Source organism: Podarcis muralis, chromosome 1 (genome assembly GCF_964188315.1).
Source record: "Podarcis muralis chromosome 1, rPodMur119.hap1.1, whole genome shotgun sequence".
Taxonomy (NCBI): Eukaryota; Metazoa; Chordata; class Lepidosauria; order Squamata; family Lacertidae; genus Podarcis; species Podarcis muralis.
The window spans coordinates 130,783,419-130,805,337 of NC_135655.1; the positions used below are offsets into that span (position 1 = coordinate 130,783,419).

The 21,919-nt window shown below is 42.2% G+C and overlaps 1 protein-coding gene and 1 pseudogene across 1 annotated transcript in view; one reads left to right on the plus strand and one right to left on the minus strand.

Moving 5' to 3' along the window:
* TRPM8 (transient receptor potential cation channel subfamily M member 8) overlaps positions 1–21,919 on the minus strand; it is a 77,709-nt gene that overhangs the window by 41,133 nt on the left and 14,657 nt on the right. The window contains exons 2-4 of the mRNA XM_077918559.1: positions 12,363–12,506; positions 4,402–4,519; positions 1,410–1,483 (exon numbers count right to left, since the gene is read on the minus strand). Coding sequence (XP_077774685.1) covers positions 1,410–1,483; positions 4,402–4,491 — 164 coding nt within the window. The 5' untranslated portion in view covers positions 4,492–4,519; positions 12,363–12,506. The remainder of the gene's footprint in view (positions 1–1,409; positions 1,484–4,401; positions 4,520–12,362; positions 12,507–21,919) is intronic.
* LOC144325716 (U2 spliceosomal RNA) lies at positions 10,101–10,271 on the plus strand (annotated as a pseudogene).

Here is a 21,919-nt window from a genome sequence, read left to right on the forward strand (position 1 = left end):
AGAAGGAAGGTCATTGGCCTGTGGCCCTTCAGATGCTCTTGTGGGGCTGAAACTCCAAACATCCTTGATGGGAGTTTAAGTCCAGCAATACTTGGAGGGCTGACTACCCCTGATCTAAAGCTGGGAGCTGGGGGCACTGTTATACAGTGGTTCCGCTCCTTCCTCCTGGGCCATGTCCAGAAAGTGGTGTTGGGGGATGAGTGTTCAGACCCCTGGGCTCTCACTTGTGCGGTGCCTCAGGACTCCATCCTCTCCCCCATGCTTTTTAATATCTACATGAAGCCACTGGGAGAGATCACCAGGGGGTTTGGGCTGGCTGTTCATCAGTATGCAGATGATACACAGCTCTACCTCTCTTTCAGATCAGAACCAGTGAAGGCGGTGAAGGTCCTGTGTGAGTGCCTGGAGGCAGTTGGAGGATGGATGGTGGCTAACGGATTGAGGTTGAATCCTGACAAGACAGAAGTACTGTTTTGGGGTGACAGGGTGTGGATGGGGGGTTCCCTGGTCCTGAATGGGGTAACTATGCCCGTGAAGGACAAGGTGCGCAGCCTGGGAGTCATTCTGGACTCACAGCTGTCCATGGAGGTGCAGGTCAATTCTGTGTCCAGGGCAGCTGTCTACCAGTTCCATCTGGTAGGCAGATTGAAACCCTACCTGACTGCAGACTGTCTCACTAGAGTGGTGCATGCTCTAGTTAATTCCCACTTGGACTATTGCAATGCGTTCTATGTGGGGCTACCTTTGAAGGTGACCCGGAAACTACAACTAATCCAGAATGCAGTTGCCAGACTGGAGACTGGGAGCGGCCACAGAGACCACATAACACCGGTCTTAAAAGACCTACATTGGCTCCCAGTACGTTTCCAAGCACAATTCAAAGTGTTGGTGCTGACCTTTAAAGCCCTAAATGGCCTTAGCTCAGTATACCCAAAGGAGTGTCTCCACCCCCATCATCCAGCCCGGACACTGAGGTCCAGTGCCAACGGCCTTCTGGCAGTTCCCTCATTGCAAGAAGCGAGGTTACAGGGAACCGGGCCGAGGTTCTGTCTATCTGACGTTTAGAAGACATCTGAAGGCAGCCCTGTTTGGGGAAATTTTTAATGTATTAAATGTTTTAATGTATTTTTAATATTTTGTTGAAAGCCGCCCAGAGTGGCTGGGGAAACCCAGCCAGATGAGCGGGATATAAATAAATTGTTGTTGTTGTTGTGGCTTATCAGAATGGGATCTTCAGTCTTTTTCAAAAGATCTGGTTTGGCAGGGTCTGATTTCTTGCCAGTAGACGTAGCAAGTGCTAGAATCAGAAACAGCTGGGATTCATTTCTTACAAATGTGTTCAATGAGTAGCTTTATGTAAATGTTTACACTGGAGCTTGTTCAGAATTTGGCAATAAACATTTGCTTACATTGACTTGGTATCTTTAGTGAAAAAGACACACTCTCTCTTCTTAAAGTTTTCTTGAATGAAGTGCACCAGGTCCTATGGGAGCAAGATGTAAAAGAGTTGAGTGAAATCCAATTGCACACTCCTCAAACAACGAATTGCCATCGTGTGTAATACACTCTTTGAAATACATACATACATTGTCTCCACAAAGGTAATTAGCAAAGGTAGAGCTATGTTTACTTCACAAAGAGCAAAAGGTCATCAGAACAGAATTGTAATGAAAACACTATTTAAATAATTCTATTTTTTAAAAAACCATTCACTTCACTGTTAAGTTTAACCAAGGTGATAGCCTTTAAAAAGTTCATGGATAGAAATTGTCTATAAATGCAACAAAACACAGACAGCTACTTAATATGACTCCAGCTTGCGTGTGGATTTCACACATGGTGGGGTAGACAGATCAGCGCTGGGCTTCCAACTCTGCCCCACTGTTCACAGGACCTTCAGTGAGAACCAGGCCTCTCCATCAATACCAAATGGTGCTTACACTTAACAGTTTCAAACGTTCACAATGATAATTCTACATATGGTGTACTGTGTGAAAAACCAACACAGAACCTCAGATAATTGCAATATCTAGTATAATTATAACAGTATCACATAAACCCCACAGAAAATGATAACTGTGCTTCTCTTGAATTAACCAAAGAAGAACTGTGAACTCAGATTCTTGCCTGAAGGTCAGGGTAAAATAATTGCAACCCTACTTTAAAAAATATATTTTTATTAAAGATTGTTTAGTTTACAGAATACATTCATTGTCTCTTTTTTCAAGTTGTGCTTTCTAAAGGTCAGTATTATTTGTTGTGAGACATCAGTGTTACATACAGTGTTAGGTTAGGAAGAACAGAGGGGGAGGGGCATGGCAAGTGGGGTGGGGTCGGGTGGCATGCTTCTATTCTTCTTCTCCTTAGTGTGTGTTTTGTGTCACTTGTGTGAGTTCTCTTACTCTTCGCTAGTTGTATTTCCTTGGTGGTGAGAGGTTGGGGGTGGCCTAGGGGGTGGCTGTCTTTGGTTGTCTTTGGTTAGCTGTAGTGAGATTTGTTTTTGTGTGTGAGTGGGGGGTGTTTGGATCAGGTTAGCCAGATTGATTCGTATGCTGTTGACGGATTCTTGTCGTTGTCTTGTTGGGCTGTGTATGTGATAAAGGGGAGCCACACTGGAGTGAAGGTGTCTTCTTCTATTCTTCCCCATGTCAGTTTCAGTTTATTGGTTAATTTTTCTAGAAAAGCTGTTTCCCATACTACTTAGTGTCGGGAATCAAGCCTTTATCATGAGAAACTGGCAACTCTCCCATGCACTCGGCTTGATCTCCTGTTGACCTTCCTGTCTGCATTTCCCCAGCAAGATCCAGGCAGAGGTCGCGATAGGCGATCCTCCTCAGCGTGAGAAGGATACACCCCTCTTTCCTGCCCCTCCTGGCAGGGGAAAGAGATAGACAGAAACGTATTTACATGCCTTTATTTCTGTCTTTGCAGCGTTACAAAAAGCATGACTGCTCTCTTCAAATTCCAACAGTCGAGAGTGAAACTCCTCCTGTACTTCCTTTACAGCTCATATTACACTCTGAGCTAATTGCGGTGCTTCACACTGTGAATAGACTGTCCCTCTGTTTCCCACGGAACAGTCCCAACATTCCCATTATGTTTTGCTTTCAAGCTACCAGCAGCTCGCAGGTGCATTGCTTCTATATCGTAACACTTAGTACCATTGATCCATGCTTACTCCTGACAGCTCTCTCCAGTGTCTGGCTATGATGCTTCTGGCTGCTGAGAGTAGGTGGGTTATGAGTTCTTTGTGGTGTGAGTGGGCATCTTGGAAGATGTTTAGCAGGGGATTCCAACCCTACTTGTCAAAGAAAATATACTGATCAAGGGCTCCTCCTTTCAGACAGTATACAGCTTGCTAGTCTGATAACTCACAAATGACTTGTGAGACTGATTGGTAGATTTGCACAAACTGTACTGTTAAGTTCTGGAAAACTGCTCTCTAGATGTACTTGTCAGCATCTGTGAGCAAGAAACCCAGGAAGGGACTACCTTGGGTCATTTAATGATTGAAAAAAAGGTAAGGCCAGGATTTCAGAAGACATGGAATATGGCTGGTGAAACTGTTGTTGTTGTTGTTGTTGTTGCTGTTGCTGCTGCTGTTGCTGTTGTTGTGAATTGAATTTATATACCACCCTATACCTGGGGGTCTCAGGGCAGTTCATTTATTCATTTAGATCACTGGTGAGGGACCCTTTTCATCCAAGAATCTGTGCACATTCACAGGCGAACTGCTACTCTTGTTCTTTCCTCTCTCACTCTCTTCCTTCCTTCCTTCCCTCCCTCCCTCCATCCATCAACAATCTGACCCTTTTCAAATCTGTGCCAACTCTTCCCACATGCAACCTGCTACTAAGAATGGGATATGACAGACCATACTTCATCCTCCACGACTAACAACTAAACCAAACCTTGTCCTCTGTTAAGTAAAGGTTCATTAGTTCAAAACTTGAAATTTGCTGAGTTTCACAAAGGGAAAATCAAAACATAAAGGGAGCAATCCAACTAATTCATAGTCAGAGCATCAGAGTAGACACATTGAAACCAATGGACAGTCACATGTTATACCAAAGAAAATGGTAACAAGGGCATAAGATGATACCAGCTCTACACATACAATGATGGCTAAGCATGAGGTCAACTCTGGACTTTTGTCTCAGCTGTAGCTGATTACTTGCCTACAGTATCTTGAACTATTCGCTGTCAGCTTTTACACAATACTCACAGTAAATTTAAAAGTAGACAAGCTCTGTAAATCCCAGAAACTGACCACTAATAAACAAAGAAAGTTCATCATCAAGTATATGCTTTCTCCATACACAGCACAGTCACACTTTGCATCAATCAGCTAATGAGCCTAGGAGAATTTTACAAATATAAGTTGAATAGAATCCTACTTACAATCTCGCTGTATGATAGATCTGTGCTACGAGAAATACTGGAATAAAGACTTTTTGAGCTCTCCAAGGTACCATTCCTTCGACTTCTCATGGTATCTTCAAAATCTGAGTAACACCATCTGCCCAAGGAGAGAACCAAAGTGATATCTCTTACATTTTAAATGGAATTTTGGGATTCAAACAGTCATTTTCAAAAAATAGCTTAATGTGATTTCATTTGCTATTAGTTTTCTTTTTAATAATCATGACAGTGAGTTCCACATAAAGGTTTGGAAAGTGTACCGTGATGTGTGGATTCTCTGCATGCCATCCACAAAGGTTTTCAGCCACTACCTTATCCTCTAGGGCAGTGTTTCCCAACCTTGGGCCTCCAGCTGTTTTTGAACTACAATTCCCATCATCCCTGACCACTGGTCTTGCTAGCGAGGGATGATGGGAGTTGTAGTCCAAAACAGCTGGAGGCCCAAGGTTGGGAAACACTGCTCTAGGGTCCCACCCATTTCTTATAGAAGTGTTTCGGTCTCTTCATTTTATTTTCAATAAAGGTTCTGCTACTTCAAACTGCCCATAGCTTCCTTCGCAGACAGAAATGCTTAGTGATCTCTGAGCACAGCAGCATATTACAGCCTAAAAGACCCAATGTAGTTGGGACACATTGTGGTTCATTCATTTTTCAGTCCAATGCTCTGCAAACATGTCACCACTATTCAGACACACATCCCCTACTGAATACAGTAACCTCCACACTGAGGTATATTTTATTGGATAGGACAGTGATGGAGGTGATTAAATTTATTACCTGCCCTTCAACAGCAGGTCCTAGGGTAACAAGGTAAAATTCAGTATTGAAAGCAGTTTAAACAAATGACAGCCACAGGTATCAGGTGGGTCCCAAAAACACACTTCATGCATCAAAGGCCAGGGGGAAAAGATGCATGTTCAGCATTCACTGAAAACTATAAAGGGAAGGTTTCTCTCTGATGAAGAGGGTTATGCAGACACCCATAAAAAGGAGGAGGAGGAGAAGAAAAGGTACTAGGAATTACACATAAAGGGACTATTTAACCAAGTGTTAGCAACATGGCTGTCAAATGGAAGATGGAACAAGTCTGTTTTCTCCTGCTGTGGAGGCTAGGAGCCAAACCAATGAATTCAAGTTGTAAGGACTGAGATTCCAACTAAACACCAGGAAGAACTTTCTGCCAGAAAGAGCTGTTTGACAGCAAAATTGACTCCCTCAGAAGATGGAAGACTCTCCTTCATTGGAGGTTTTTAAGCAGAGGTTGGGTGTCCTTCTGTCACGGATGAGATTCCTGTATTGCAGGGGGTTGGTCTAGATGACCGTGGGGTCCCGTCCAACTCTACAATTCTATGAACACACACCACTGCAACTGTTGACATTAGCATTTGGGTTTGTTGAATTAGCCTTGAATGTGTGAGGAAATGCATTTTGAAACAGTGAGTAAAGTTAACATCCCCTATGAGGATATAGGAGAGTAGCTAAAAGCAGCAAATTAGGAAGACTATGGTTCAGACCTCCCCTTACTCGTGAATTCACTAGACAGCCTTAGGCAAGCTACACTTTCTGAACCTCACTTCCCCTAGGTGTAATAATACACACACACACACATTATTATTATTATTATTATTATTATTATTATTATTATTTGTGCACTCATAGTTATTATACAAACTCTAAGTGTTGCTATTCATATTTCAGTTAAACAGCATCATATCATTACATTTCCGGAGAGAGACAGACAGACAGATAGATGATAGATGATAGATGATAGATAGATAGATAGATAGATAGATGATAGATGATAGATGATAGATGATAGATGATAGATGATAGATGATAGAGATAGATAGATAGATAGATAGATAGATAGATAGATAGATAGATAGATAGATTTGTGGGAGCCCCACACCCTACAAAAAACAGTCAACACATACTAGAATGGGGGGGGGGGTCCACGGCATATTCAGCATTGTAATGAGAAGGGGCAAGGAGGGGTCTGAGTACTGCTTCCACTTTGCTTCCCTCTATTTCAAGTATGACCTGCTTCCCTTCCCTTTCTTGAATTTCTCTTCATGCTTCTTTCTCAGTTGGCAAAGACCATCCCTAAAGATCATATTCTCATATTCCTGTCTGCTACCTGGGCATTTTGCATTTTTCCCTGATGGGTACTTCTCTTTATACCATTTTGCTATGAATGATACTGAAATACAGGGTCTCAGGTAGAATATTTGATGGATAAATAATGCAATAAAAATAATAATTGTACACTTGAAAAATGTGAAAGCATTTTTTTCAATGGAAACCCACCAGGAGCAGGAAAAGGTAAATGGATCTGGAAAGTATAAACAATATTCTAGTTCAGTGACAAAGTGTGCCTGAGACTTAAAACACATGTGATGGCAGTAGCTCTGTGCGAGGATCTGCCCCCTTCATATGCAAAGTGGAAGCAGGAAATGGACCTGTTGGAGCAGAGACTGCTGGACCTCGGCTGCCTGCTCTTCTTTCTCCCATAATGGCCCCCAGAACTGGAGTCACAGCTGACTAGAGGAGGGAAGTGGAAGAAAAGAGCCTGGGGAGAAAGGTTGTGGGAGGAAAATGGACTGGTGGGGCAAGGTTCCAGATTTTCCTCTGTGTGTACCTTAAAGTGCACCTTCACCTCTGCTTTATACAGTGGTACCTCGGGTTACAGGGACGCAGGTGGCGCTATGGGTTAAACCACAGAGCCTAGGACTTGCTGATCAGAAGGTCAGCAGTTTGAAACCCCATGACGGGGTGAGCTCCCGTTGCTCGGTCCCTGCTCCTGCCAACCTAGCAGTTCGAAAGCACATCAAAGTGCAAGTAGATAAATAGGTACCGCTCCGGCGGGAAGGTAAACAGCGTTTCCATGCACTGCTCTGGTTCGCCAGAAGCGGCTTAGTCCTGCTGGCCACATGACCCGGAAGCTGTACGCCGGCTCCCTCAGCCAATAAAGCGAGATGAGCGCTGCAACCCCAGAGTCGTCCGCGGCTGGACCTAGTGGTCAGGGGTCCCTTTACCTTTACCTTGGGTTACAGACGCTTCAGGTTACAGACGCTTCAGGTTACAGACTCCACTAACCCAGAAATAGTACCTCAGGTGAAGAACTTTGCTTCAGGATGAGAACAGAAATCGTGCGGCGGCAGTGAGAGGCCCCATTTGCTAAAGTGGTACATCAGGTTAAGAACAGTTTCAGGTTAAGAATGGACCTCCGGAACGATTTAAGTTCTTAACCCGAGGTCCACTGTACTTAGAACTGATCTGTACTGGGTTTGAACAGTTTACTATGGGTTTCCAACATTTCTTCAATGAAAATAGGGACGTCCTAAGGAAAAGCGGGACCTTCTGGGATCAAATAAAAAACTGGGATGGCTTTATTAAATTCAGGGTGTCCCTGGAAAATAGGGACACATGGGTATCTGATTTCATAAAGTCAGCATCAATTAATGATACCCCTAAAATAATTATTTAACTTGGTCTTGAGGTATGCCCTTGTTTCTGGGTTTATCCAACATGCTGTGTCTCTCACTATAAATCTATCAATTCAATAATAGACTTTTTGAAGTATTTGGTCTTCTTTCTGACTCACTACAACACGCAGTATTTTGCTCAAAAGCAAAACAGACATTTCATGATGCGAACAGACCACCTTTTAAATATTGAATAACTTCATTTCCTTCAAATCCTACTCCAGTCTCACCTCTCTTTACAAATAGCTGCTTTGTCAGACTGCTTTGATAGTCTGATGCATCAAAACACTGTATCTCACTTCTCTTCAGCTATCAACAGAGACCACAAAAACCTCTCTGTCTCTCTCCTTTTCTGGAACTATTTGTACACACCAAAAAAGGACACCCTTGAAACGTCTAAGCTATTTCCATTCTCCAGCATTTTAACAACAGCACTTACCAATGTACATGAAATGATACCGCTGGGTGCCATCACTGTGAAATCACTACGTTTCATAGCAACGCCATGGGGGGGGGGTCAACCTATTGTAATTATGTACCAATTTGTCCTGTGTGCTCCATATCCCTAGCAGAACCCTCTGAGATTTGGCTCACACAAGCATCTTCCAGTTGATGGCACCAGTCCTTTCTACTTGGCTACAGCACTAAAAATCCATCAAAACATGGCACTACAACTTGACTATCTCCTGTGTAGCAGTCAATTATGCTCTACAATGGATTTCACTCTGAATTACTGCAAAGGGGGGATTCAGATGAGCATTTCCATAGCAACACTAGTGTCGCCTGGAGGATTTGATACAGAACACTGTTGATGGTGTTGAAGCAGAGAGAAGGGGGGAGATCTTTTCCGTATGGGTGCCATTCCTAAGGGCCAGTGTCACAGTGGATACATTGATAACATAAGTATATATTAAAGCTGCTAGAACGGTTGAAGAGCTTTACAGTAACTTAGGATGTATACTCACAGCAGGTCTACTTTCTATAACTGAGTCAGTACAGACATACGTCATTTTGATCAGATGTGCAATATTCCCTGCAGTACTGATTCTAGGAGAACTGTATCAGCCTGCCTAAGACTTGAATGTTGGGGAGGCCTTTCTTTCTGTCCCATTACCAGGGGAAGTATATTGGCCGGTCACATGGGACAGGATCACCTCCGTGATGGCACCTGCTTTTTTTTTTTTTTAATAAATTTTTTATTGCGTTTCTTTTCATAATTTTGAACATTCCAATACAAAATAGGTCAAATACAAGAAACAATTTTTTGATTTTTCTTAACAAAAGAAAAAGAAAGAAAAAAAGAAAGAAAAAACCATTGTACTTCCTCACACCTTCCAAATCTGCATTCTTTGTAATATCAATGTCAGCAATTTGTTACCTTATTTCAAACCTTGTTACAACTTTCAATTATTATGTATCCATATTCAATATATTGTATCTCAAATTTGATATCTTTAAAATGAACATAATATGTTTGGTTCACCTTGTCCTCTTTTCTCTTTTATCACCTATTTTGCCATTTACTTTATCATATTTGCTAAAGCATAACATTTCCAATAACATGCACTGTCTTAGGATTCATACAACTTATAATATTTTTGCAAATAGTCTTTAAATTTTTTCCAATCCGCCTCAACCGATTCCTCCTCCAAATCTCGGATTCTGCCGGTCATTTCAGCTAACTCCATGTAGTCCATCAACTGCGTCTGCCATTCCTCCAACGTGGGTAAATCTTGTGTCTTCCAGTTCTTTGCGATGAGTATTCTTGCTGCTGTGCTGGCATACATAAACAACGTTCTATCTTTCTTTGACACTTTCTGGTCTACCATGCCCAGCAGGAAGGCCTCTGGATTCTTAGGGAAGGTATACCTAAATACCTTTTTCAATTCATTATAAATCATTTCCCAGAAGGCCTTCACTTTTGGGCAGGTCCACCAGAGATGAAAAAATGTCCCTTCTGCCTCCTTACATTTCCAACATTTATTGTCAGACAGGTGATATATCTTAGCTAACTTGACTGGGGTCATGTACCACCGGTATATCATTTTCATAATGTTTTCTTTCAGGGCAGTACATGCCGTGAATTTTATTCCGGTGTTCCATAACCTTTCCCAGTCTTCAAACATAATGTTATGTCCCACATCCTGTGCCCATTTTATCATGGCAGATTTAACTGTCTCATCCTGTGTATTCATCGCTTCTCGGCCTTTTGGCTAAGATCAAGTGTAGTATCTGTTCTTATCAGCGTGATGGCACCTGCTTGGCACCTGCAAGGCAGCACTTACCGTATGGACATTCTGGCACCAGATTAAAACTTTTTTGCCCAGGTTGCAAGTTCACTACTGTAACTGTTTGTGCTTTTATGTTTTTTATTCTGGATTATTTTACTTGATCTCATTTTTCCTGGCTTGTTGTTTCTGTTTTAAATAATACTACTATCGAATCACGAAGAATTGATGCTTTTGAATTATGGTGCTGGAGGAGACTCTTGAGAGTCCCATGGACTGCAAGAAGATCAAACGCATCCATTCTTAAGGAAATCAGACCTGAGTGCTCACTGGAAGGACAGATCGTGAAGTTGAGGCTCCAATACTTTGGCCACCTCATGAGAAGAGAAGGCTCCCTGGAAAAGACCCTGATGTTGGGAAAGATCAGGAGAAGGGGACGACAGAGGATGAGATGGTTGGATAGTGTTCTCGAAGCTACAAACATGAGCCTGACCAAACTGCGGGAGGCGGTGGAAGACAGAAGTGCCTGGCATGCTCTGGTCCATGGGGTCACGAAGAGTCGGACACGACTAAACGACTAAACAACAACAACATAACTCACCCTGCAATCATTTCATGAAGAGCAGGCAAAGAAAACTTCTGAATGAATGAATAAATGAATGAATGAATGAATGAACATGGTTCTGCTAGTTTTCAGCAAAGGACAGTTTAAACAAATAAGCAAGCAAAAAAAATATTGATTAATATTTATTTGGATAAAATCGCAATGTGTTTGATTATTATTTTTTAATGACAGACTGTCTACTTGCAGAGGAAAGAAGAAGGAATCAGAATACGACTCCAAGGCAAGCACCAAAATTGGGGGACAACTGAGCTCACTCAACAGTAGGAATGCCTGCATACATTTGCACACACCCCATGAGAACTACTGAATTTCAAAATAGGGAGAACTCTTTGCTATAATAAGTATAAGCTGCACTAGCACCCACACAACAATATCTCACAGCAGTGAACATTTCAGTGATGAAAGCACAGGCACGCTATTGAATAACAGAAATAAATATTCACCCTTCATATTTCAACCAACTGAAAATCACCCCCCCCCACCCCCAAAAACGGTAACAAATCATTCTAGGTGGGAGTAGAGTCCACCCTTTTTTGACCCAGGACCCACATGTGGCCCAAGTTATATATTTTTCTTTTTGTCATGAATTTACCTGGTGGTAGTGCTACTACTGCAACTCACCTTAGGTCAGGCCTTAATCCTGTGCAGAGGATCCCAATCCAGGAGCTGAATAAAAATAATTTTGATGGGCTTCCAAAAAGATTACCAGAATTTTCAAATCTACAGGGCATTTTGAGCTTAGGGCTGCTTAACACATTTGGATTTAAGAAATACATGTAAAATATTGCTTCTATGCTTCTAATGAAATTCCAGTCCCAAGATTTAGATTCAGTTTCAGCAAGTGAGGAAATAGGTCATTTGGAAAATACAAATTCCAAACAGCCAGTTGTGTTTGCCTGCACCTAAATTATAAATATTCCTGAATTCTGACCACAATCAATAGACTTGACACAATGGATTTGCACTCATAGTCAGGAAAGCAAATTATTCCATCATTTTATTTTTAAAATTACCACCATAGTGTTTCATAGTATGACTATTCTAGATAAAGTGTCCATACATTATTTGTTGGTCTGTTTCTGTCATAATTACTAGCTTCACCGCCTGGTTTATTTAATAGCCTTAACACCCAAAAAAGAAAAAGAAACTGTGGACAGTACTTCAGTTAAGCTGGATGTGAAGACGATTCATTATTCATTCAAAGCTCAAAAGGATTTAAATAATTTCACTATCCACATGAATTATTTAAAGACAAATGTATTATAGAGAGCTGGAAAAGTTTTGTGAATGAACAGAGTGGCAACCTCAAGCCCATGCCATAGCTGTTTACAAGGATTTATACGGCTGAGTAGTATCACTATAAAATGCCAGATATACTCTGAAAATAAATGTATCTCAGCAGCACTCCCCAGACAGGGGAGTACAGTTTTTCCCCTAATATTTGCCAGTATTTAGTAACCATAATGTTTTGTTCCTAACTAAACATAAATGGAAGTGCACAACAGGCTACAAAAGCTTATTAACACAGATATTAAAGGAAATGTTCAGCAGTAACTAAGGATAACTACTAAGAAGCTGAAGGCAAAGTACAATATTACATACCTATTTGATAATATTAGAGCACACTGCAAAAGCTCCTCAGCCTTGGAAAAGTAGTGTGTGCAGCAGGAGGATTTTGACAGACTTCCACTATCCACTGCTCTGCCTGGTCATTTGTGTCATTCCACCTTTTAAAAGTGGGAGGAGCTGGAGTAAGAGGGTGGAAAATAAGGAGTTCACAACAAATCACTTTGATAATAACTTCTAATGGCAGGAGAATATTTGCAAGCAATGTTGATAAGAATGGAAAGTATTTGCTTTTCTTACATCTAAAAAGTGGAAGTCTGCTATGATATAATATTTGCTGTTTCCAGTAAAATTGCAATCCCCACAAATATAAAAATATTCCTTAAGGAAAATTAACAAGCTTGCCTGACTGCAAGCTGGCATCTCACCTGCTTAATAGTGATCAAGCTATTAAAAAAATCAGATATGAAAAGGCAACAACCAGCTACTGACTGGAGAAGTATCTCATTTAAAAAAATGTATTGGGGGGGAGAGACTCTTAATAGGTGATTAGGTCAGTAACTCTACAAAGCTTAATATTAGAATTAACTCTCAAAGTCCTAGTCTCAATATATTTCGATTAGTTTTGTGGATTGTTGATTTTTTGGGGTTGTGCATGTGTGCTTCGCTGCTTTGACATTTGGAGTGGAATTTAGAATTTACATAAATCATGTAGATTTTATATATGCATCATCTCTACTTGTGCTCAGCTGAATATGAGTAAAACACTCAGCAGGAATTTGTTGGCAGTGTGCATTCATTGACACTGTACCTTTTCTGATGCTACACTCCAAAAGATTTACTCCAAGCCAAAGTTCTGAAGCTCAAAGAAAAATCAAGAGCACTGTGGGTAAAATCATGCAAGTAGAATTATACAAATATTAGTTATTTGATCTAAAAATAAGCAAATGTTATTCAACAACATGGAAAATGCACTCTACAGTATTAGTCATTCTTGTTTGTGACTGAACATGGATTCCTATGAACTTCCTTTGACTCCATCAGCAGGCGTCTTTTTTGATGAGATCCATTATCCGTTATATAGCCTCTTAAGTAATTAAACCCATTTCAAACATCTTAGGTCATAAATGCACAGAAGCTTGATATTTTTAGGTTAAGTGCTATCTGTTGTTTCAAAATGCTATGCGACTAAGCTCAGCTGTGAAATTTTTAATAAGTGAAAGTAGCTATTTTTGTAACAGGTCAAAAAAGGTTGCAGCTCCAACAATTACTTCATTATTGCTATTATTTTGCAACTATAAAAAGGTATAAATAAATAAATAAATAAATAAATAAATAAATAAATAAAGGTAACCCTTGACCATTAGGTCCAGCTGCAGACGACTCTGGGGTTGTGCGCTCATCTCGCTCTATAGGCCGAGGGAGCCGAGCCGACGTTTGTCCGCAGACAGCTTCCAGGTCATGTGGCCAGCATGACTAAGCCTCTTCTGGCGAACCAGAGCAGCACACGGAAACGCTGTTTACCTTCCCGCCGGAGCAGTACCTATTTATCTACTTGTACTGGCGTGCTTTCAAATTGCTAGGTGAGCAGGGACCGAGCAACAGGAGCTCACCCCGTCGCAGGGATTAGAACCACCGACCTTCTGATCGGCAAGCCCTAGGCTATGTGGTTTAGACCACAGCGCCACCAACTATACATTAGTACATAATATTTTAATACTGGTTTTACATTTTCTCTAAAAGTTTTAGCTATTGATGCGTAGTCACAGAAACTCCTTTTAACCCTTGTGTTGGTTCCCTAATGCATCATGAGCACCAAGCAGAGAAGGTGCCGATTTCTGCTATTTTTTTTTCTTCCCAGTTGCAGACTAAAGCTGGGGCACAAAGGGCTGCAGCAGGAAGGCCTTTGTTAATTATCCTCAGTCCTCATAAAATCATAGAAACGTTGAGTTGGAAGATACTCCCAAGGGTATTCCAGCCTCTTGCAATGCGAGAACCACGGCTAACTTATCTGTCACCTTATCTCCTTTCCCATGAAACCTGCTCCCCTGCTGATCCATCTGAACAGGCTTATCATGCTTGATGGCCACAGTATGTAGCATGACAGCGTCCTGTACCTTCCCTTTTTTCTATTTTAATAAATCTAGTCAGAAATCTGAACAGTTTGCTTAAGTTTAGGGGTTTTTAGTAAAGCTGTCAAATAGCATTTCCTAAGTGATTTAAAGGTAAAGGTAAAGGTACCCCTGCCCATATGGGCCAGTCTTGCCAGACTCTAGGGTTGTGCGCCCATCTCACTCTAGAGGCCGGGGGCCAGCGCTGTCCGGAGACACTTCCGGGTCACGTGGCCAGCGTGACAAGCTGCATCTGGCGAGCCAGCGCAGCACACGGAACGCCGTTTACCTTCCCGCTGGTAAGCGGTCCCTATTTATCTACTTGCACCCAGGAGTGCTTTCGAACTGCTAGGTTGGCAGGCGCTGGGACTGAGCGGCGGGAGCGCACCCCGCCGCGGGGATTCAAACCGCCGACCTTTTGATCGGCAAGTCCTAGGCGCTGAGGCTTTTACCCACAGTGGTGTTTAATTTATTTTGGCATTTGCACGTATCCCAAGGTGATTTATAAACACATGAAGCAGCTTTTAAAAAGGGGGGGGGGTTATATATATATATATATATATGTTGTTGTTTAGTCGTTTAGTCGTGTCCGACTCTTCGTGACCCCATGGACCAGAGCACGCCAGGCACCTCTGTCCTCCACTACCTCCCGCAGTTTGGTGAAACTCATGCTGGTAACCTCGAAAACATATATATATATAATTTAAATACAAAATCAGCATTGAAAGCAAAGACCTTTTCATCCAGTTATGAAGCTTGTCAATTGTTTCCCAAAGGCAGGTAGGTGCTGTTTGACCAAAAAAGCAAAATAAAAGAGAGGGGGAAGCGAACAAAAAGCCCTACTCAGAGTTACTGGGACTTAATGAGAAACTCCTTTATATATAGATCAGTATTTATTTTATTTATTTATTTCATAAAATTTAAAAACCACAAAGCGATTTACAGAAGCAGGATGCCTTTATTTGCCCATGAATGAGGAACTGGAGAGGTCTGTCCTTGGTAATAAATGGGAGCAGGATAGGAGAAGGGAGCTAGCTCTTGTTCCAACTCATTGTATTCAAGTTATCCCATCATCTCCTACCAGTCGTAGGCTGTTGCTGTTTCATTCTAGACTGATTTCACATAAAATTGCTATGATTCATGATTTGATCTTGGACTAGGGTGTCAGACTGCTGCACCGTGGAGACCAGGTTAGATGAGGTGGTGCCCTGCTTCTGGCCAAATACCATATTTTTCGCCCTATAGGACGCACTTTTTCCTCTCCAAAAATGAAGGGGAAATGTGTGTGCGTCCTATGGGGCAAATGCAGGCTTTCGCTGAAGCCTGGAGAGCGAGAGGGGTAGGTGTGCACTGACCCCTCTCGCTCTCCAGGCTTCAGGAAGCTATCTGCAAACCTTGGGAGAGCTGCACGACTTTGGGGAGAGGTGCCTGCACCCAAAGCCTGGGGGCGCGCTGAGCTCAGCGCCCCCAGGCTTCAGGCTTAGCGCAGCTCTCTGCAAGCCGTGGGAGGGCTGCACAAAGTCGAGCGGCTCTCCCACAGCTTGGGGAGAGGTGCCTGCACCTGAAGCCTGGAGGGGCGCTGAGCTCAGCGCCCTCCCCCCCAGGCTTCAGGCTTAGCACAGCTCTCTGCAAACCGTGGGAGGGCTGCGTGACTTCGCGCAGCTCTCCCACGGCTAGCAGATAGCAGCCTGTTCTGGGGGCTGGGGTCGGGGGAAGCTCGGGCTTCCCCCGCCCCAGCCCCGCACCTGGGGGGGAAATAATTTTTTCCCCTTTATTTCCCCCCCCCCCAAAAAAAAACTAGGTGCGCCCTATGGGGCAAAAAATACGGTAAGTGCAGCATCAACATCAAGAAGGCATGTAGAGATGTAAAGACGGGGAAGGTACATTTTACCATATGTGGTGGGATTGCAAGATCATAAAAAAATTGGGAAATGATATACAATGAACTGAAAAAAATGTTTAAAATAACCTTTGTTTAAAAACTGGAAGCCTTTCTGTTGGGTATTTTAGGACAAGAATTGCCGAAAGAAAATTGGACATTATTTATGTATGCTACAACAGCAGCAAGAATTTTAATAGTACAGAATTGGAAGACTGGAGAAATACCATCAAAAAAAAAAATATCAAGAAAAGCTGATGAACTATGCAGAGTTAGCAAAGTTAACGGATAAACTGTGTGAAAAGGACAATAGTCACTTTGGAAAAGAATGGGAACCTTTTACAACTTACAGTATTTGCAGAAACAAAAAAAATGGACTCGTTGGCAGGATTTAAATAAACATTTGTAATTTTATTTACAGAGAACAAGAAATATAACAGGTGATAACATAGTATTGGGGACGCGGGTGGCGCTGTGGGTTAAAGCCTCAGCGCCTAGGACTTGCCGATCGAAAGGTCGGCGGTTCGAATCCCCGCGGCAGGGTGCGCTCCCGTCGTTCGGTCCCAGCGCCTGCCAACCTAGCATTTCGAAAGCACCTTCGGGTGCAAGTAGATAAATAGGGACCGCTTACTAGCGGGAAGGTAAACGGCATTCCGTGTGCTGCGCTGGCTCGCCAGATGCAGCTTTGTCACGCTGGCCACGTGACCCGGAAGTGTCTTCGGACAGCGCTGGCCCCCGGCCTCTTAAGTGAGATGGGCGCACAACCCCAGAGTCTGTCAAGACTGGCCCGTACGGGCAGGGGTACCTTTACCTTTACCTTTAACATAGTATTATGTACAAACAGCAGAATGTAACATTTGATGTAATAAACCAGAAATGGAAGTTGGGGGAAGTCACGGGGGGGGGGGGGGTTGGAAAATGAATGTTAAGTAATGATATTGGATATTTGTTATGAGAAAAGAAAATCAATAAAAATTATTTTTAAAAGGGGTGGGGAGAAGGCATGCAGAGAAGCAGCGATTCCAAAAAGGATTCCATTCCCTTTGCCGAGCAACCTATGTGCCCTTTGACCCATGGGGACACTTGGTGCTGGAAACTGGGGATAGGACAGGGACTAGTTTTGACTCAATTGACTGAGGTACTCTCACTCAAGCTTGGTGTTAAGAACAAGAAACGGAGTGAATCTATTATTATTCATGGTGGCAAGGGTCCTCACGGCCCAGTAAAAGAACAGAGGCGCCATTGGTTATTAAGTGGGAAGTCAGGAGATGCTCTTGGATATTAAGCTGATGTATTCTGTTAGGGTGAGAGAAATAAATATTGTAAAAGGATGAAACACCTTGATAGATTTTTACAGTACAATAGTAAGAACTCTAAATTAGAATTGGATTGATCTGATGAATGATTAATATCTCAAAATGCTTAGAAAAGCTAAATTATCAGGTCTCAATGCAACTTTAACAAGTTTTAACTTTTGTTATGGTACATTGGGCCAGAGACTTTGGATATAATATACAACTTAATGATTGGACAAAACTCTGGAATGAAAGGTTAAAATTTACGGCATGTACTGCGTTAAAGGAAAATGTTATGAAAATGGTATATAGATGGTATATTACACCTGTAAAACTTGCAAAAATGTATAAAACATGTAATAAGTGTTGGAAATGTAAAGAAAAAGAAGGGACATTTTGTCATATGTGGTGGGAATGTAAGAAGGTGAAAGGCTTCTGGGAAATGATATATAATGAATTGAAAAAGATGTTGAAATATACATTTGTTAAGAAACCAGAGGCTTTTCTATTAGGAATAGTAGGAAATGAAATAAACAGAAAGGACTGTAAACTTTTCCAATACGCAGTAACAGTGGCGAGAATACTACTGGCCCAAAAATGGAAACAGGAAGAATTACCGACGGTTGAAGAATGGAGAATGAAATTAATGGACTTTGCAGAACTTGACAAAGGAACTGGGAAGATTCGATATTTACGAGACCATAGGTTCATCGAGGACTGGGGGAAATTCGCAGATTATCTGAAAAGTACATGTGATGAACAGACAACGCTTGTGGGTTTTCAAGAAGTTCTGTGAAAGTATGAGGAATATTGTAAAAAAGGGAACAGGACTCGGGAGGGTTTGTTAAAAGGCAATATTAAAATTAGGGAATGCGCAAACAAAAAAAATTAAAACGGGAGATTGGCAGAGGAACTGAGGGAAGTCCAAAAGAAGAATGTGTGAAAAATTGTGATATGGTTTTATAAAGTTGTATTTGAAAATCAATAAAAAATATTATTTTTTAAAAAAGTTTTAACTTTTTTTAAAAAAATAAATCTTGATAGATGTTTACAGTGGACCCTGGCGGTATCCAGTGGAGCCGAGTGGTGGGAGAGACAAACTGAAACACCTCTTCACACATCACATAGTTAAACTGTGGAATTACCTCATATGCTGATGGTAACCATAGGCAGCCTTTAAATGGGATTAGATAAATGTCTTCATGTGCTGCGCATGGACTTCCAATGGTCATCTGGCTGTCCACCAGGGAAATAGGATGTGGGACTGGTTACATGCCCTCCAACATTTCTCTGATGAAATAGGGATGGCATTATTATTATTATTATTATTATTATTATTATTATTTACTATTTATACCCTGCCCATCTGACTGGGTTGCCCCAACCACTCTGGGCGGCTTCCACATGTATAAAAACTTCCCTTCAGCCAGCTTGGGGGTTGGATAACCCCATACCCTCCAACATATGGTTCTATGAGTCTATTATTTCTCTGATGAAAATAGGAATGTCCTAAGGAAAACCATGAAATCAGAAGCCAGGCTGGCTTCTGTAAATCTGGGACTGTCCCTGGAAAATGGGGGTAATTGTAGGGTCTGTGGTTAGGCCAGGGGTCTGCAACCTTTAAGACAAAAAGAGCCACTTGGACCCGTTTCCGAAGAAAAAACAACAACTGGGAGCCGCAAAACCATTGCGACAATTAAAACAAATATATCTCTGGAGCCGCGATCTGACAGCGGGCGGGAAGGTGACGTTGGAACGGTGCATGACTAACGCACGCACCGCCCCCATGCGACGTCACAGCCAGTACAGCGCCCGCCACAGTGAGGAGTGTTGGGGCGCACAATGCGCCTCCTCCCCTCGCTAGTATCCACCCCGGAGCCGCGGCAAAGATGTAAAAGAGCCACATGCGGCTCCGGAGCCGCAGGTTGCAGACCCCTGGGTTAGGCTTTTGGTGCAATCCAGTAGAGCTCTTCTCATTAGATTTAATTTTTACTTAATTTTTCTCTGTTACATAATGTGAAGGAAACAATGTAGTTTGATATATTTGTTGTCATTGTTAAATATAAAAAGTGGCCATGGCTCAGACTAATGGTGCGTCTAGTTCACATCCTGTTTCCCACATTGACCCATCAATGCCTACAGGAAGCCCGTGAGCAAGACAGGAGGGCAGTCATAACATCTCAGGTTGTCCTCCTGCTGCTCAGCAACTTCTCCTCAGTAGCATATTGCCTCTGAACCTGGAACCTCTAGGTACCCATCATTTATTATTAGTAGACATTAATGATGTTGCCCTCAATGGACTTCAAGAACCCTGGTGAAGCTGCCTTATCAGGTGCAGCGCAGGAGCTCCTAATTGCCATAACCATTGTGTGCCTGTTCCAAATACATATCACAACACGCTGCTGTTCATACAGTAGGCTTGGTGTTCTCTATAGTGCATAAAGAAAGAGAATTGTGGGTGAGGAATCTGCCTTGACTCCTTTCTCATGGGCAGATAATTTCCTGGTGAAGCTTGGGTTATTGAAGACTGATGTTTCTGCAGGCTACGGTGCTGCACATCCCGTTTCACCGCCTAACGTGAAATAGGAAAATGCTGTTGTCGTCTCCCCAAGCTTCCCTTACTTGAGTTGTGTGGCCGCACACACAAAGTGGCGGCCACAATGGCAGCAACGACAAGAACTCACAGAGTGCACAAGGTCTTGCCAGAAACCCCCACCACTGTTGGCACTGATTTTACGCTGGTGGGCTTCCACCGCCGGAGGCAGCTGCCTCGACTCACCTCTTGTTTGTTTGTTTGTTTGTTTGTTTGTTTGTTTATGGTAATTATTAAATTTCTATACCGCCCTTCACCTGAGGATCACAGGGCGGTTTACAATATAAAAACACACAAAAATATAACATGCACGCCATGGCCCTGCTGCAGGTTTTTAGTATGAAGAATGCCCTCAGCTGTGATACTGAGTGGTGGGAAAAGACACAACACAATTCTGAATTGTAGTAATCTTGTTTCCGAGATCAGAGACGTATTACCTCAGCAGTGTTGGTGCTGACCTTGAAAGCCCTAAACGGCCTCAGCCCAGTATACCTGAAGGAGCGTCTCCACCCCCATCGTTCAGCCCGGACACTGAGGTCCAGCTCCGAGGGCCTTTTGGCAGTTCCCTCACAGCAAGAAGCGAAGTTGCAGGGAACCAGGCAGAGGGCCTTCTCAGTGGTGGCTCCCGCCCTGTGGAATGTTCTCCCATCAGATGTCAAGGAGATAAACAACTATATGACGTTTAGAAGACATTTGAAGGCAGCCCTGTTTAGGGAAGTTTTTAATGACTGGTGTTTTAATGTACTTTTAATCTTTTGTTGGAAGCCGCCCAGAGTGACTGGGGAAGCCCAGCCAGATGGGTGGGGTATAAATAATGAATTATTATTATTATTATTATTATTATTATTATTATTATTATTATTATTCAACAACCTTCTCTGGATTCAGTGGTGAACATCTCAGTTCAAAACGGAGGCAAAAGGTTTTAAAGGGAAACTCAGTGAGAAAAGCCTAGATTAAGGGTTAAGAAAGTTGACAATATTAAAATATTCCAAATGGTGTCATTTATTCATTTCATATACTGGGATTTCTCGGGGGGGGGGGTTAGGGTTAGGGACCCAGAAAAAATTCTGGGGAACCAAGAAAAAATTCACTGACATCAAAAATAAGGAAGAATTTTCTAACAGTAGAAGCAGAAATTCACCACCAAAACGAGTTGACTATTATATGAAACTACTGAATGTTCTTCCTTGGAAATTTTCAAGACAAGTTTGGAAGTTTAGCAAGGTGGTGTATCTCGGGAATGCTTCAGGTACAAGATATTTTGTCTCAGATCAGGAAGTGGTACGTGTGTGTACATGTTCCACTGGGTCACAACATTGATGAGACACGATTTGAGAAGAATGTTTCTCAACTTTCAATGTGGATTTATGGTAAACAATTAATACCACATTGCCTACCAACCCTCTTTTTTTAGCATGCCATTTCATATTGATTTTCTAAATTGGCTCTCCATTATCACACATTAAAAATGAGTCCAATCACCTTTGGAAAAGTGCTTGTGCTACAACACAGCAATGCAGAAACATAAGGCCAGCAATTTTCCATCACTTGAAAGGTGATTAGAAACCTAAAAATAAGTTTTGGACCCTTGAGGTCAAATACAAATGACTAAAATATTCAATAAGCCTTTCTCCACCCCGCTGTCTGCCTTCCTTTGCTACTTTAATCACGTAGCACCATTCTCCCAAGCCATCAATAACTTTCTCAGTTCT